The sequence below is a fragment of the Callorhinus ursinus genome, unplaced genomic scaffold (assembly GCF_003265705.2).
Source record: "Callorhinus ursinus isolate GAN/ISIS: 27379988/994484 unplaced genomic scaffold, GSC_fseal_2.0 scaffold53, whole genome shotgun sequence".
Classification (NCBI taxonomy): domain Eukaryota; kingdom Metazoa; phylum Chordata; class Mammalia; order Carnivora; family Otariidae; genus Callorhinus; species Callorhinus ursinus.
The window spans coordinates 419,351-437,224 of NW_027397115.1; the positions used below are offsets into that span (position 1 = coordinate 419,351).

The 17,874-nt window shown below is 56.1% G+C and overlaps 1 protein-coding gene across 3 annotated transcripts in view; it reads right to left on the bottom strand.

Moving 5' to 3' along the window:
* The window catches only part of PHACTR3 (phosphatase and actin regulator 3), a 227,879-nt gene that overhangs the window by 71,255 nt on the left and 138,750 nt on the right, over positions 1-17,874 (bottom strand). For 2 of the 3 annotated variants that reach the window (XM_073883988.1, XM_073883989.1), the window contains exons 4-5: positions 14,117-14,299; positions 4,919-5,131 (exon numbers count right to left, since the gene is read on the bottom strand). In XM_073883988.1, the coding sequence (XP_073740089.1) occupies positions 4,919-5,131; positions 14,117-14,299 (396 nt within the window). The remainder of the gene's footprint in view (positions 1-4,918; positions 5,132-14,116; positions 14,300-17,874) is intronic. The other variant, XM_073883990.1, reaches the window with a different exon arrangement.

The following is a 17,874-nucleotide window of genomic DNA, read 5'->3' on the forward strand; positions in this document are numbered from 1 at the left end:
GGGGGACCCTCACACCCTGTTCCAGACGTTGTGCCCGGTCCCCTGCGCCCAGAGCCAGAGACAGGGCTCACCTCTGTCCAGCTCCATCCACGGGCCCTCCAGCCTCCAACCCCGGGAGCTGAGCTCTATAGGCTCCCTGCAAGGTCTCAGGCACAGAACGCCCTCCTTCCTGACGCTCTGCTACAGATTTGGCTTCCCGAAGCCACACTTCCTATCGTGGAAACAAGCACAATCCCCCCAGCTCTGCAGGGTCTGCAGGGGTTACTCAGCCTGGACCACCATGGTCCCTGCTTCTCCACATCTCCTCCAACCCTCTCCCTGTACCTCACCGAGTGGGAGCTTTTGGGAAAGCGAGCCTCTCCCCTTCTCCTCGGCACAGCATCTGGGCTCTTGGCCTGGGCCCTGTAGGCTGCCCTGCTCGGTTCTCTGGCTTCATCTCCATTATCCCCACCAAGCTCTCTTGGCTCTACAACAGGAGGATCTTTCCAATCCTTGAGGGAACCACACTCTGCTCTGAGCCTTTGCACAGGCTGTTCCCTTTGCCTGCAATGCTTTTCCCCTCCCCTGTCTGTACCAATCTCACTTCATCAGGGAGACCTTCTGTGAATCCCCACCCTTGTGCAGAGCCCACCATACCTGCCCGTAGGACTCAAGGCAACCCTGAACACCCCTTTCCTCCCACTTGGAATGAATTACTTCATCAGGTCCGCTCTTCTCACCTGACTGTGCACCTCTGGGCAGGGCCTATGCCTGCTGTATCCCCGGGCCTGGCACTTGATGCGTGTGCAACAGGCATCCATTTACATGAAATGAGTCTGAAGACTCAGAAGAGATTTGCTCAAGTCCATCCTAAAAAGGTGAGGCTTCCCTCCCTAACAGATATTTCCTGAGTGTTCACTCCAAGTCCTGCATGGCGTCAGGTGCTCAGGGAGGCAGAAAGCATGAGTTTTTCATTACACAGATCTGGCCTCCAGGCTCCATCTGCTACTTACCAGCTGGAAGACCCCCATAGGCAAGTCCCCTGAACTCTTGAAGCCTCAGCCTTCTTATGTGTAAAGTGGGCCAAGAGCTCCCTGACAGGGCCAGCAGGAGCCCAGCTGCTGGGGTGGGGCCTGGCACCTGTAACATGTCGCTCCCAAACATGTCTCCGCAGAGGCAGCCTCCAGGCTCCCCCAATTTGTTTGACTGGGTACAAATAAATCAACTCCCTTTTTAGCCTCAACAGGGAGAGAGACACACACACAGATCTAAACCACTCCCTCAAAGACAAAGCCTTTCTGATGTAATCCTAGAACGTGGACAGTGTCAATAAAAAACAAACAACAGCAACAAACCACATATGCACAACTAGAAGAAAAACTAAGTCTCATTGAAACAGGTGATTTCTTTCTTCACAAGCACCTGCTTCTGTGAGCATAGCCAGATAACACCAAACAGCCCAGGCCTTGCCCTCGATGGGCCTCGAGGCTGGCCGGATGAAACCAGGAGAGGAAAAGCAGACAGAAAGCCAACACAAGAATTTTAGGGAGAGCTGAGCCAGGCAGGTGGGCTGAGCACACCTGAGATGGGGAGCAGGTGGCCTGGGCTACGGAGCTCAGGCGAGGCCTCTCAGCAGAAGGGCCATCTGATCTGACACCCAAGGGATGAGACGGTACCAGCCATATGCAGGGCAGAGCAGACGAGGGCCCCATCCCGAGTGTGGCCCCCAGAACCATTCTAGTTCTCTACACTCTGCCAGCTCCACCCCTCCTAGGGCAGCCCCTGCTCATCATGGGGATCACCTCCCGAGCGCGTGATGCTCTGCCATTGCCTGGAATCCTCCCTCTACACTTGCTAGGAAGGGCCCACCAGCCCAGGGAAAGGGAGGTGACATGGCTTGCCTGGGCTCACTCAGCCTGGACTCTAAGTGCTTCCCACATGCCGCTCCACCAAGCACTTGCCCTGGCCCGCCTCGTCCAGCCTGGCCCACCTCATCCAGCCTGCCTAGGGCACCTCTTACCGCTCCCGTGTCTCAAGTGAGCAACCAGGCTCCAAAGCCAACTCCAAGTTATGCCTCCAGGGTGTGGCAGGGGCCGGGATTGGAACACCTTTAAGTGTAGTTGGCAGAGGCCGCAGGACCCCCTTACAGAGGGACAACTGTCCCCCAGCTGGGCAGGGGAAGCTTTGCCCTGAGGGGGTTAACTCACATGGGTCCTGGGTCCAGGCAGGTGACACAGGTGAGTCAATGAGCCTCATGCAGTTCATACAAACAGGGGGCGAGGGTTCCAGCAAACACAAAAGCACCAGCTCACCTTAATGGGCTGGTGGGACTCAGGGGGCTGCCAGAGAGGAAGACTTCAAGAAGAGCCAAAAATTTGGATTACAGGTAAAAGTTACATGTTTGACACATGTTAATATTTAACACACACATTTGAATGTTTAAAATGTTGGCAACCCATTAAAACAAATTAAACACCATTCAGACCCAGCAAGGCAAGTCTGTGAGTGGGCCTGGGGGCGGGGGAGACGAGTCCCTGACCTCTGGTGGAGGCTGGGGGCACCGTCGAGACAAGAAAGAGCCCCGTGGGGACTCCGCTTGTGCATGCTGTCCAGCTGGGTCCCAGTTAAGCCCAGGTAAGGGGACTTTGTCCTCTGCTGCCACCTAGCGCTCACATGCTAAAGCAAACATTTCCCCCAAAGGAGAAGGAAAAAGAGGGAGAATGGAGAAAATGAAGACAAAGGTACCAAAATGGGGTCTCAGCTGTTAAAAAGAGATCCAGACCAAAACCACCTTCCTGTGCTCTCCCTGTTCCTAATCCAGTCCCCAGATTAGTCCCCCATACTGGGGGTTCTGGAGCTCCCGGGAAGGGGAGGGCGGAAGTCAGAGGCACCGAATGTGAGGCCCTCGGGACCCAGAATTTCGGCTGTGAGAACAGACAGAGGAGTCACAGTAGGGGAACGCGTGCAGCCTGAGGCCTGATCCGTCCCAAGCACAGGGGAGGCAGGACATCTCGGGGCTTACTGAGTTACCCAGGGACCAGAACAAATTATGCGTGAGCCAGAAGAAAACGTGGTGGAGGCTGCCTGATCAGATGGATTTCCAATTGTTTCAGGTCCCCGTGGATGGAGAAGAAAATTATCATAAGAACAGTAACAAGATGCAGGACAGTTTGATTCTGCTCAAAACTTTATCTGTGCAGCCCTCTCACTGACACACTGCAGGCTTGGACTCCTTCCCAGAAATGTAGAAACAGGCAGGCCGGGCTCAGAACACGCATCTGCTCCTTCAATCGCAGCCACACACACTCGCTGAGCACCTGCTATACGCCAGGTGGGGACTTAGGCTGGTGTCTGGGATCTGGTGGGGTCCGGCGGGGTCCTAGCCTGCTGTCACCAAGTCCCACCAACTGGGTAGCTCAGAACAACAGGACTTCATTCTCTCATAGCTGCTGAGGCCAGAAGTCTGAAACCCAGGTGTCAGCAGGGCTGGAGCCTTCTGAGGGCTGAGAGAGAAACATGCCAGGCCTCCCTCCAGCTCCTGGTGGCCGCTGGTGACCCCTGGCACCCTGGCTTGCAGACAGGCCACTCCAATCTGTCTCCACCTCCGCATCACCTTCTGTGTCCTTTTGGGTCTCTTGTAAGGACATTCTCATTGGATTTAGGGCCCACACGAAGGCAGGATGATTTCATCTTGTTCCTGATGTAATTATGTCTGCAAAGACCCTTTGCCAAAGAAGGCCACGTTCTGAGGTTCCGGGTAGATGTGAATTTTGAGGGGACACGGTTCAACCCACTGGGCAAGGTGAAGTGATGTGGCAAATACCAGAAGGCAAGACGCATGTTGCTATGGGGTTGGGTTGGGGACAGCTCCCCTCAAGGAGGGACAGAGATGCCCAGGCACTGACCGGGTGAAGCAAGGGGAAGAATATCGTAGCAGGAAGAGCAGTGGGAGGGTTACAAGCCTCAAGCCCAGAACTTGGGTCGAGTGTCATTAGCTATGGGACTTGGGACACGATGCTTGGAGCCCCCGAGCCTCTGTCTCTTTAACTGTGAATCGGGCACACATCCCCCCACCCCCACCCCAGAGAGACTGGCCCGCACATTAGGAACACGTGGTGTGTACTCGGGCCTCCTTGTGGCCCAGCCAGAGGGACGGAGCAGTATGGCGGGTGGAGGTCAAAGCTGCTCAGGTCTGCCGTCCACATCCTCTCCATGCCCGCTGCCCTCAGAGGCCACAGGTGAGGATTTACATTTCAGAACAGTCACCGTAAGAACGTAATGGCCTGCTTCCCCCCAAGACTAGCCATGTCTCCTGTTGCTACCCGTGATGGGACAAGAAATGCCCAAACTCCAAAGGTGAATGTTCCGACTTCCTGGGATTATTCAGCCAGTGTGGCCACAGCTACGGAAGTGGATGCTTTTGGGGGCCTCCCCCCAGCCGTGCTCCCCTCTCTGATCACCACCCTATAGGCCAGAATTTATCTCTGGCTCTGCCTTGCAGGATGGAGCTCACTGGGGAGACGTGGTGAAACAGAGATGAGCAGAGACTGTGAAAGTGAGAGGTGGGGACAGAGTGGGGAAGGAAGGGGAGAGGGAGAAAGAGTAGGAAACAGAAGGACACCTGAACATCCAGACATATAGACAGACAGACAAAATCCTCATCCTGGGGGCTGGCTGCATCTTCTGCATTCAGGTTCTAGAAGACACTTTTGACTCCTGCCAACAGACTGCCCCATTTGCTCGAGGGAGCCCGAGGGTTCTGCTCCTGACAACCAGAGCTCCCTGCTAAGAACTGCTCTCCTGTCTCCCGTTTTGCTCCCCTGGACCTGCCCAGAACCCTGACCACAAAAGCAAAGGGTGAGAACCAGCCTGCGGTGGGCACCCCACCAGGATGAAGGTTTGCATGAATGAATGGAAGGATGTATACATGAGGACCCACCTGTGACGTTTTTCGTGGTTTTGGAGCCTGCCTTGGGCGGTGGGGTGGGCAACAGCGGGGGGCTGGGGAGCTGGCCCACGGATCTCTCCAGGGGTCTGGGAGGACTGTCCAGGGAGTCAGACCCAGCTAAGGCTTGAGAGGGTTCGTCGGTGGTCGGCGGGAGGTTGCCAGCGGCGTCTGCTTCTTCACCTCTGGATGTGGACGGCATCTTGGCTGGGTTCAAAGGCAAAACAGAGCATTCACAAGCCATTCTTCCTCTGGCTGGGGTGGATGGGAGCGAGGACAGTTAAAGCAGCTTGGGCTGGGTAGGATTGTGAATAGGAGCAGGGTACAGAGGGGACGTTTCAAATACAGACCTGACTTCTTGTGAGTTCAGAGGTCAATGGAACTGTCAGAAGTAGACAGGGGGAGGGGGGAAGTAGGGGAGGATGGGGAGGGACGGGAGGGGAGGAGGGAATTTCAAGAGCACAGATAATGCTGTCCCTTTTCCCACTCAACAGGTGGTGCCAAAGTTCCTGCTCCCGCCTGACCTGGGGATGGTGGCCATCACAGGTTTTGTAATGAGACCTGCCCAGGCTCCCATCAGCCCCTGCACCGGGATCCTGGTAAATTACTAAAACCCTGGTGCCTCCATTTACCCACATGTGACATCTGACAAACACCAACAGTCCCTCATGGGATTGTTGCAAGGTTTAAATGGGAAGTAACAAAAAGATGAGTAACTCAGCAGCTATTGACTTTACAGGTCTGGTTTTCCACAGCCCTGGCCCCTGACATGGAGGTCCCCGCAGGTGGTACGGGAGGCAGGGAGGCCCAGGTTTGCGGAAGGGTCAGCCTGCCCAGAGCCCCGTGCCCGTCCCCTCTCCTTCCTGCTGCTCCCTGAGCACCATTCCTGAGCCTGTCTACCCCTCGGCCTTCTCCCAGTCCATGAACACTCCCTTTTCACTTCTCCCTTCATCCGGCTCAAGTTCTACTGATCATCACTGCACCACCTATCCCACTGACACCCCCAAGTACTCTGCCTCAATTCCTTTCCATTTAGCTCCCTGGTGAGACCTCCGCCCCCCCCCCCCAGTTCCCAGCCCGCGAGTGCTGCAGGAAAAGATGATGGAGGAACCCCGGTGTCTGCCCCCTCAGGACTGCCACAGTCGGGCTCAGCTCTGCCTCAGACTCTGGCCTCCAGCTCCTCACCTCCATCCTCCCAGGGGGCCTCACCACCAGGGGAAACTGAGGCATTCAGACAGGGGTGGGGGCACTCTTCTTGGATGCCTGACTCAAACGCAACGGTCCCTGAAACCCCAGATCCTGATACAGGATCCCCATGCCCACCCGGGATCCCAGCACTCCCTGCCTTCTCAGAGCATGCCCCAGGTGCCCAGCACGGTACCTGCTATACATCTCATTTTTTAAGACCAGCTGCGGAGGAAGATACAAACACTCATCAGGAACAGCTTGGTAGAGCTGGTCCTAAAGTCACAGTGTGGGTGGGATTCATCCATCAGGAAGGGTTCTGGAGGGGCCTGATGGGCGGGGCACTGTCCGTGGTGCTGAAAGCACGGTGCCAGCCCCATCCCTGCCCTTCAAGAACTTCCAAAGAAACTTCAGAAGTGGACACTGCACATTCCACGGATCCCATGTTATTACCATTTCTGTTCTTTTACTATCCATGGCTGACTCCACGGCTGGGACACTCTCGTGGCACAACATGGACAGGCCAGTTCCTCCCGCTGGGCCCTGGAGGTCTGGACAAAGTGAGCAGTGTATGACCTAGACTCCACAGGTTCCCTTGGCTGTGCTGCCAAGGGAAAGGCTAACAGGGAGACTGAGCAGCCCAGGTCAGGGTCCCCACACCTGCATTGGCCAGGGCAGGTCCACTTGATCTGTCTCCTCTGTCCTCTCAACACGTTCCTCTTCAGCTTCCAGACACCTGTTCCCTGGTTCCCTCCAGTGACACTGGCCACACTTGCCCAGCCTCTCACCAGCTCCACGTGGGCTGCCTAGGACCCAGCCCTCAGTCCACAGCTCCAACTCTCCCATCCAGTCCTCTGGCTTCAGAATCAATCCCATCTTTCTGTCAACCCTTGACCTTCCCTCCAAGCTCCAGACTCGTACATTATCAGCCACTGTGACATCTCCATCTGGAGGTCAGAAAGGCAAAATGAAACATTCCCAAGCCCATCTCTTGATTTCCCAGGGGAAAGCCCTCCCCAGTCTTCTCCTCCCTTCTCACCCATCCATCATCCATCCACCCATCTTGCAAATGTCCTGGCACAATTAGGGGTCCAGGCCGCCTTCCAGGAGCCACAGACAAGTCACTAAACCAGACAGATCCTTCACCAGGCTTCCTACACAGCTCACCAGCTTTGCAGCCACACTGGATACCCGGTACCTTGCCCTTTGTATATAATTCATGGATAAATCCTGTGTGATGTACTTCCAAAATATTTCCCAGCCATGTCCACTTTTCCTCCCTGTGCAAGCTTCCAAGGCCTTTGCCTGGACCACAACAATGGCCTCCAGGCTCCGTCCCTCCCTGTCACACCCCCACCCCAAATCCATTCTCAAAACCAGGGGTTAGGAAACTTTTTCTATAAAGGGTTTTGCAGGGCAGAGTGTCTCTGTTGGTGCAGAGTCCAGAAGGCTGGCCAATTCAAAGAGCAAACCCCCCCTGTGTCCAAAGCGGATATGTGCCACCCACAGAACTTTCTGAGATGCTGGACAGATTTCCTCCCTGTCCATTTCAATAGGCCACCAGCCATGTGTGGCCAACGAGCAACTGACAAGTGGCCAGTGTGACTGGAAAGCTGAATTTTTATTTCATTTAGTTTTAATTAATTTAAGCAGCCATGCTGCTAATGAGTACCAAGCTAATCAGGGCAGCTGCAGACTTCTGGGAGGGAGTCAATGGTCACAGCCCATACCCCCTCAATCAGAGAGAGACTGCAGGGTAAGCTTCCAACAGTTCCATGGAAATCCTCTCTCCCCACCAGCCCAAGGTGGAATGCAGGTCCCCCACCTCTGCTCTGCGCCCCAGGGCCTAACACACCAGCAGATCTCACTAAAATCCCCTCCAACACCTTCCCACAAAACTCATCCAAGTTCATCACACATGAACCCCTATATGTCCCTGACCTGTCTGGGGCTCCGCAGGCTGGGAAAGAGGTACTCCAGCATCTTTTTCAGCCTACATCTCCCTCTACAGCTCATGTGAGTGTGTAGCTACCATTATAGTTTGGAATCTTGTTGAAATTAGAACATTAACATCCGGGGCGCCTGGGTGGCTCAGTAGTTAAGCATCTGCCTTCGGCTCGGGTCATGGTCCCAGGGTCCTGGGGTGGAGCCCCCGCATCGGGCTCCCTGCTCGGCAGGAAGCTTGCTTCTCCCTCTCCCGCTCCCCCTGCTTATGTTCCCTCTCTCTCTGTCAAATAAATAAATATCTGTCAAATAAATGTCTGTCAAATAAATAAATAAAATCTTAAAAAAAAGAACATTAACATCTATTAAAGTCTTAAGTGCTAGATCAGAAAAAAAAAAAATGGAGAAGACAATGTCAGTTTTCCAAGTTCCCCGCATTTGGGATCCTCCCTCGGCGAGGAGGGGAGGGGGGCCGGGGTGCTGTTCATGCACTCCCCTGACCAGCAGAGGTCACTTCTCACCAACTGAACTCTCAGCCAAGACTCCTGTGTCATCCTACAAACCTCAGCGCAGGGCTCAGTAGATGAACAGAAGTGACTGAAGCTGAGCCAAGTTTGTACATCCATGACTTACTTGCACATTTTACGAAACATTCCACTGACATGCTTCTGTGTGGCCCCCACGTACTCCCTTGGGCAGGGGCTGATAAACTTTTTGTTTATGTCCAGGGACAGAGAGTCAATATTTTAGGCTTGGCAGGACAAGAGGTAAACCCAAGAATATTATGTAAATGTTTCTGTAACAAGAGAAAAAGCTCTCCCTGCCCTTTAGCCTGGGAAGTGCTGCCCAGGTGGTAGGTATGCTTTGAGCCCATTTATCACCCGCTGGATACATTCCAAGACCAGGAGTGACCAGTGCTACAAGAGAGTCCTGGTGGGCTGGGGGACAGCTACTGTGTCCAGTTTCGCTGCACCCCAGTGACACGTGGCATGTCCTCAGTCTCAGGTTGGACAGCTAGCCATGGGCTCGGCAACTGGCGGAGTCCCAGGTGGAGATGGGACGAGCCCCGATTCTGAGCAGTGGGGAAGGGTGGCCACCGGTCAGGGAGGGGCAGTCTCCGCTTGGACTGGGTTTACAGTCCCGGCACCCTCGAACGTGCCATGCAGACACAGGTGGCAGCCAGATCTGACCTAAAGCCTGCAGTTTGCCATCCCCTCCTCTACTTCAGAAACAACCCGCATTCCAGAGCATTCTAGAAGCAGAGTGAAGGTGTATCCTCTGCTTGACGCTGTTTTGGGCTATAGAATATTATGGTTAAAAACATGTTTGGGATCAAACTCCAACTTGCTGCTTCTGGGATCTGTGGTCTTGAATAAGCAACAGCCTCTCTAGGCCTCTGCTTTCTCAGCTTAAAATAAAAAATTGGGCTGTTAATACAATGAACATAGTACATGCTTTCTGAATGCCACTTTCCTTTAATTAGCACACTCATGGGAATGAACGCCAGAGCCAGCCCCTGCCCAGCAACAAACACTGAACAGCCACTGGTCCCGTTCAAACCCAAAACAACAGATCCTTCCAGGCTTCTCAGGGAATGCTGTGTTGCTGGTGTAGCACCATCCCAATAAAACCAAGAAAAACAAAATCACCCCAAACACAAGGGTCCAAAGTCAACCCAAACCACCAAACTCAAACTGAGGGTCAAAGAAAACAATGGTCAGAATCTTTGACAGCATTTTCTTCCTAAGATATTTGTGATGTTTGGATAGAACTCCCGCCGCTCCCCTCCAAACGCACACAGCAGTTGTGGGCACGTGGAAGCCGCAGACCCAATTTGAGTGTTCCCACCTGGCCATGGAGCTGTCTCTCTGAAGCTGGGAGCTGCTTGACACACATATGGTCCCTCCCTCTCCCCCAGCATAGTCTGCAGAAGTCCACTATTTAAAAGAAAGCGGCTAACCCTCCAGGACACAGTGAACACCACAGCAGACGTCCACAGGGTGTGCCCGAGGACACAAGGTCATCCCATTCTGGGCCCCCGGACATTTCCAAGAATTTCCTGGGGCCAAGAAGAGAGCCCAGCACAGTAGCTGCCTAGAATCCAGCTTTCTCTGTTAGGCATTACTAACAGCACAGAGGGACGGGCCGGCCCACAAGCAGGTGGCTCCCTCGGGTGCTGACGTGCAGGGTGTGGGGGCAAGAATGGCAGAACAGTGTTCGATCACAGCTGGTCACCCCGAGCTCCGCCTCGGGCCCTGCAGACCTGGGACCCCATCGTGCTTTAACTACAGCAGCCCCCCTTCATCTTTAGGGGATACATTCCAAGACCGCCATGGATGCCTGGAACCATGGAGAACACTGAACCTGACAGGTCTTGGGTCTCCTCCTCTAGATGCCCGCCTAAGACACATGCGATTCATAGATTTGGCCCAGGAAGAGATTAACAGTAACTTGTAGAACAGAACAATGATAACCACGTCCTGTAATAAAGGTTCTGTGAATGTGGTCGCGCTCTCAAAAGATCTTACTGGACTGTATTCACCCTTCTTGTAATGGGCGAGGATACGAGCCTATGTGAGATGTAGTGAGGGGAGGGGCACAGGCCTGGGGCTGACCACTAGGTTACTGTCGACCTACTGACCGCACATCAGGAGGAGACGCATCTGCTTCCACACAGCGGCTGACGGGGGGGGGGGGGGAACTGAAACCACAGAAAGCGAGGCCACGGATGGGGGTGGGGGCCACTGCATTCACCACATAAGGATGAAGCCCAAAGCAGGTCACCCCCGTGGCAGCACAGAGGTGGCTCCACAGACCAGATTCCTGACCTTCACAGAAGGGGCCGGGCAAGGGCGGACAGGTGAGGCCGTGTGGGGGGCAGCCAGTGGCCATGGCTCTGAGGGAACACCAGCTCTGGGGGGAAAGGGGGATGACACGTTGATGGCTGGAAAGAAGCTGGCTGCACACGAAGATTTAGGTGAAATCTCCTCATTTTTAAATGTTGACTTGCAATTTTTTTTAAGCAGGGAGTTTAAAGTCTGTTAGATTTTAATGTGCTCCCTCCCCAAGGGGTTTTGCTCAAGCCCAGGCTTCTCCAACAGAGACCTGGGCCCCAGGGGTGGCCAGTGTTCCTGGGGCAGAACTCCAGGCCTACAGGGCTGCCAAAGACCCTGGTGGTGGCCTTCCCCTGCCCGCCCCCCCACCCCCCCGCTCAGTAGCAAAATGCAGGTGGACTCACATCCCCAAACATGCATGCTGACAGAGGCAGGAGTCTGGGGCATCTGTAGGCAGCTGAATCCTGCGTGTTACATGCCTTTGTCCCCAAGAGAGGCTTTTACTGCGAAGACGGAGTACTTGGGGTGTGTCAGGACGGAGTTAGGGGATTCCTGGGGATTCCATAATTTTAGCAACTCTGAGAGGTGGGGGTGGCATTATCCTCATTTATAGTTGACAACACAAGCTCAGAGAGATTGAGTGACTTAACCACTGTCAAACAGCTTAGTTGAGCATTCAGCCGTGTCTCAAACCCGGGTTGGCCTGATATCAAACACACTGCCTGAATTCCCTAACTCCATACCTTGGGTTAAATGAGCTAGCATATGTGTAGTGCTTAGAATGGAACCCTGCACACAACCTGTCTCCTTTAGAGATTTCAGACTGTTCTCCGTGTTCCTGGCCTTTGTTTGCTGTGTTTTCTTCTACGTGAACAAGTTTTTCATTTAAACTTGTTTATTAGGAGAACAGCCCTTCACTACCCTCCATGAGAAACCCGTTCCCCTTGTGCTAATGAGAACAAACACCACCGTTAAAAAGTTTTCTAGTGAGTCGCCACATGCCACCTACATGAACTCTTCTACCCTAGGGACACAGGACCCCACTGAGGGCAGGGATGGGGAGTGCAGCTCGAGGAGGACATTGTCACGGACCCACACGGACCAGGCCTGGTGGTCTGGCTCACTCCCCAGGCCTGCTGCCCCTCGCACAGGGCGCATCCACGGCCGCCCCCCCCCCCGGGGTTCTAGCGGGGCCTTCAGCTCCTCTTTCTCCATCTCACCCTGGCTCTGGCCACACATACAAACCGTTCATCCCATGGAAGTCCTGTGGTCTGCCCTGCTCCCTGGCTAACCACAGCCCACCGAAACCCAGCCTGCGGGCTGCTTCTGCCAGTATGGTTTGCGGGCACATAGCCACATGCTTTTGTTTGCACATCTTCTGTGGCTGCTCCCAGGCTACACGGAGGAGGGACGTGGTTTCATCAGGAACCTTCTGACAGAAAGGCAACCATAGTTAAGTGGTCCTGTGCAGAAGCAGCTTGTGGACCCTGATTTCAGTCTTTGCAAAAGTTCTTCCCCTATCGGGGAAGCTCTTTCCCTCCCTCTCTGCCTGGCCAATGCTATTCATCCCTGGGCTGCCCCAGCTCCCAGGCTCAGGGAGGAGCCCCATGTGCATGCCCACCATCATGGACTTCGCTGAAGAGGGTCGGCAGGTTTGCTCACCTCCTCCCATCACTCTGGGGGACGAGACCCAGACATGTTTGCCATTATGACCCCCCGACCAATAGTACATCCTGCCCAGGAGAAAATCCTTAATACAAACCTGTGGTCTCCATAAACCAACTCTGCTCTCAGGAACTCTACCCCTCCACCAAGCATGCAAAGAAAGAGAGCACCTGAGGTTGGGGAGGGGGGAGGCAAGGGCAACAGGTATAGTCCTCCAAGCTGAGCAGGCAGAAGGAACCAGCCACGGAGAGGTGCCCGGCACCAGCGGCGAGCCCTGCAGAGCAGGAGGCTCCGTGGCCAAGGGCAGGGCTCGCCTGCAAGGACCCCAGGTGGAAACACACCAACTACCACCCTGACGGAGTCTGGTGTCTGGGGACACCGGGACTGTCCCAAGGGTCACAACCCTTCAGACCCCAAACTCCTACCACATCCCCACGCTGGGGTGAAACCGGAGAAGCGCAGCCACCCCCAGGATGGGCAAAGCAGACCTCTCGGCAGGGGCCTGCCGACCCTGGAGGGGTTTCACTGGCCAGGGCCGCTGGTAAAACACGGAGCCATGAGCCTTGTTGGCAGAAGGAGGCCGCAGAGAACAGATGCCTACCTGGCTCTGAAGCCAAAGAACCCGGCGGGCCCGTGCACAAGGCCTGGACTTCCAGCCTCCCACACGTGTGGGGACGGCCCAGCTTCAGTCCCCACACTGTGCCTGACATATTTTTGGCTGGCTACTTTACGAGGGAAAATGCTTCCAGCTTGACGGTGAGGTCCCCCTGAATATTTCTATAAAAACGCTGCTAATGGGTCCGAAAAAGAGGGGGTAGATATTTCAAAGCACCCAGGGACTCATTTGATGGGTTCATGTCTTCCTTCTCTCTCCACCTTTTTCCTCAGCCAGCACCTGTCCTGGTCTAGTCAATTAAAACCACCACCACGAACCCCACCGTCCCCAGTGATGACCCAGTGCAGCTCCTCCTACCTTCGAACAGCCCTGAATACGAAGTACCGCTGTTCCCATTTCCCAGAGGCTGGAAATGAGGCTTTGAGCAGCACACCCAGCACGCCCCACGGAGACGCGGTGAGGAGAGCCCGGCACGCAAGGAGCGAGGCATTCGGCAGCCCTGCCAGCACCCCGAGGCTCCAGGTGCCGTGTGGCAGGCACGGAGGCCAGGCTCCACGGAGGAGGCAGCCCTCTGCTGAGGATTTAGGCCACTGGGAAGGCCCCTCTCCCTCGTCCTGCCCCACAGTCTTGGGCTCAACTAAGATGCTCCCACTGGACACTGGCTCCCTTGGGGAGCATTTTCCCACTCAGAGGTTCCCAGCAGCAAGCAACCGCATCCCAGGAAGAATGTATATGGGGAGGCCACCTGTGAATGTCTTCAAGCACCGACACCTCTGGGCTGTGCCAGGCTTGGGAAGAACAGTAGAGAAAAATGCTCTGGCAAATGTTGAAACCCAACCACAGGGCCGAGCACGGCAGGGCCTGGAGCCCAGAATGCTACCCAGGGGGCCACCCAGGCCAACGGCTGTCCTGACAGCAGCTCAGCCCTGCATGGTCTATGGCCAGTACCTGCGTCTTCAGAATGGGAGTCCGAGGACACCGGCTCGTCCAGGGAAGACTGGTCTGGCCCAGTGGCCAGAGGGCTTCCGGGCAGGGCTTCTTGTGAAGTCAGCGTCTCCTGCTTGGGGGTGGAGGGCTCGCTCTGTGCGGCCCGGGGCCCTCCATCAGGGCTGCAGGCTTTGCTTTCAGCATCTGCAAGGAAAGCCAGCCGTCAGCCGAGCCCACATCTCCCTTCCTACATGCTTTCACTCGTGTAAGGGGCCTTCCTGGGAAGCGAGCCACCCCAGGCCCCGGCATGGTACCCCCATGTCTCTTCCCCACACCTCCCGGGACTCCCTCTCCACATCCAGGCTTCCTAAGGAGGCCCAGGCACTGTCACGCCCCCAGTCCCCTGGTCTGTCCACTGCCTGCCTGTGGGAGACTGGCCAAAGCCTCCACCCACATCGGTACCCCCGTTCCCATGCTGGCCTCCGCCCTCTGGCTTACTTTGGCCAATGGGGCCATGAAGCAGCAATGCCTTCAAAAGTGCCCGCACGCTCCCACAATCGAGCCGCCGCCTGTCCTCGCTGCCGGGACGCGCCAGGCCAGCAGGCTGGGGATGGAGCTGCTCCCGTCCGGCCAGCAGGGGCCAGCCCCAGATGGGCCCACACATGCCAACGGCTGTCTGCCCCGAGGTGCTGTAGGTGTTATGGAACATTCTCGTGGCTACAGGTAACCAATCCACTCCCGCGCCCACCATTCCACCATTGGTCCCCTGGCACGCAAACCGTTCTCCACCGCCCACGGTGTGCCTGGGCCTGCATCCACCCCCGGGAGAAGGCGAGGAATAAGAAGAGTCAATCCCTGCCCCCAGCTGGCTCAAGCTCTGAGGCACTGCAAGCCAAGGACTGAGGGGGCTCAGAGCAGGGAGTCCCTGGGTGTAGACAGGTGGCCTTCTCCGAAGAAATGACCCCAGGCTCCCAGCAGGGCTGAGAGGAGGACTCAGTGCCTCCCCTTGCTTGGGGCTCAGTTGCTGGAAACTTTGAGGGTCTGGCCTATGATGGATTGATCATCTCCAGCGTCCTATTTTACCGAAGAGGGGCTTGGTGCTCAGGGGCATAACTGGTCCCGTCCCATGGCCACCAGATGGCAGGTCTGGGCTTGGAGACACAGACAGCTGATAACAATCACCACTTCCAAGATGCAGAGCACACACCAGCACGTGGAACACCCCCACGCCCCACTCAGATGCCACAACCCGTGCACAAGGCCACCCTGCACAGAGCAGCATCGTAGGGTCACCAGCCTGGCTCAGGACCACTGCCTCCCATCACTGTGGGGCATGGGGGGTCGATCTCAGAGTTCCCTTCACCCAGGCCAGTCTCAAGCCCCACCTGCTGCCCTCCGGTCCTCCAGCAACATCCCTTTCACCCCAGAAGTGGACTGGTTGGACGAGAAGTAGAAGGTCAACCTCCCCATGGACCCCATCCCACGGCAGACCTCTCTGGCGTCCACTTCCTCACCTCGGAGATGGGGAGAATGGCATCACTACTTGCTTCATGGCACCCATGTGGGAATTAAATGTGTTTATCTACACAACGCGCCAAGCAGAAAGGAGGCCATGTGCTTGCAATCATCCTTACTACTACTGATGAACTCTGACGAGCAGGACAGACGGTCCGGCCCCTTGGCTGGGCGCAGGTGCCCAGGTGAAAGCCACAGGCTTCCTCGGCGGAGCCCTCACTGCACCCAGGACGTGGGCCCAGCCCACGGCGCGTGACCCCACAGGGATGGAAGTGGTCACCATGGCCCAGCACGCCCCCCAGGGCCACAGCCCTCTCCCCAGGAAGGGCAGAAAGGTCAGCCAGGCTGGAAGTCTGGAGATCTGGGGCTGGGAAGAGCTCATCTCTGCAGCCGTGTCCCCTGACCAGAGGGTCCTGATGAGGGTTCAGCAACCTTTCCCAAAAAAGAAACAGAAGGCCAGTATTTTAGACTTTGTGGGCCACATGCCATCTGGCCCATACTGCATAGTTGTGTTTTTTTTTATTTTTACAAAAAACACTTTAAAGTTTAATAACCATTACTCAGCCCAAGGGCCTTCCAAAAACTGGTCCTGGGCCAGGAACAACCTGCAGACTTGCATTATGGTTCGTCAACCAACCCCGACCCAGGAAAAGACCCAGACGCCAGCCAGGAGAACACACCCAGTGGGTACAATGAAAGGTCACAAAGCTCAAGCTCAAAACCGTACTTCCTCCCACCTTTGCTCAGGACTGCTTTACACGTCCTCCCTGTATGGCTGGGATGGGCTCTGCCACCAGCTTACTTGGTCCTTGGCAACAGAGGACAGAGGACAGCCAGCCCCACCAGAGACACGGCACAGGTACCCCGCAAGCACCGTGTCAGATGAATGCACACCTTCACCAGGTGAGACTGCAACCCACCGTTTACAGAGGCGGACTCCGAATCTTAGAAAGGAGAGGCCATTTGCTGCCAGTGACGGACACCCCCCCCCATCATCATCACCAACAATACAGTGGTCAGAACACTGAACCTGGAGGGCCCAATGGTCTGCAGCCTGCCACCGGCTCGGCAGAGGCTCCACCAGACAGGCCGTCGGAGCATCCTCCACCCGCGTCCCAGCTCAATGCACCTGTAGGACTCTTCTGGACCATGCTCAGAGCCCCCGTTCACAATCATGTTCAATGAAAAGTTACAGTTCCCAAAATAGCGCTGGTGGCAGGGCGGTTGCTAAGGAACGCTGGCTGGGGCGGGGGGAGCTGTGGGTGGCTGTCCCCTGTGCCTCACTGTTCAGCCAGCCCTCCCTCCAGGCAGACCTCCATCGGATGCCCATCCTCCCTGAGGGCTGTGGGGGGAGCACACAGCGGAGCACCTAGGTTACACGGAGCAGCCACGGTGACCGGGAACGTGCCGCAGACACGCACACACTGCCCCCGGCATGCCTGCCACACAGAAGCCACACGCACTTGATTTGTCACCCCCCACCCCCTCCAGGAAGGAAACCTCGTGCCTCTCAGGTCAGCAAACACAACACCAGGGGGACAGCGATCTCTTGTATCCCATGGTAGAGGACGAAATTCCTTCAGTTAAGAGAATGCCAGGCAGACACCTTCGGGAAGATGGAGGAACGCGCAGCCTCCTTACTTGCTGCCTTTGGGTGAGGACGGAGTGGAGGGGCCGGTGGGGCACTGCCTTGCCCCCACCTGTCCCTGCTGGATCAGAGGAGTGTGGCCAAAGCAGGGAAGACAGAGTGGGGGAGGGGTCACCTCCTCCCGCCCCCCCCCCACACCTGGTCCAGGTCCCATGTCTCTTAATAGCACCCACAGGTCCTTCCCAGGTTCCGGCAGATGACCAAACTTCCCAGAACAAGAAGAGGGGTGGGTCAGGCTAGTTCATAAAATGCCTGGGTTCATAGGATCACAAAACAACACCCCCAGAGAGGGACATAGGCTTGCCGCCCCCCTCCCCGGGACTCTCTCCTGCCGGCCAAGCCCAGGAGCCAGCTCGCACCGTCATGCTGCTCAGCTTTGTGGGCAAACTCCCAGGTGACAGACATGGGGGGGGGGGGGCCGCAAGCATGCGTGTGGGTTTGTCCTGGCCAAGGAAGCTCAAGTGTGAGGTCGGGGGCAGCTCTGCAGGGTCTGTGCCCGAGCCCGTGGGGGCCTCTCTGGGCCCCTCGGTCACGGTCACCCACACCCCCCAGCCAGGTGCCTACTGGGCCTGAAGTCCTGGGGACAGCCCTGGGCACAGGCTCGGTAGCACGGCCG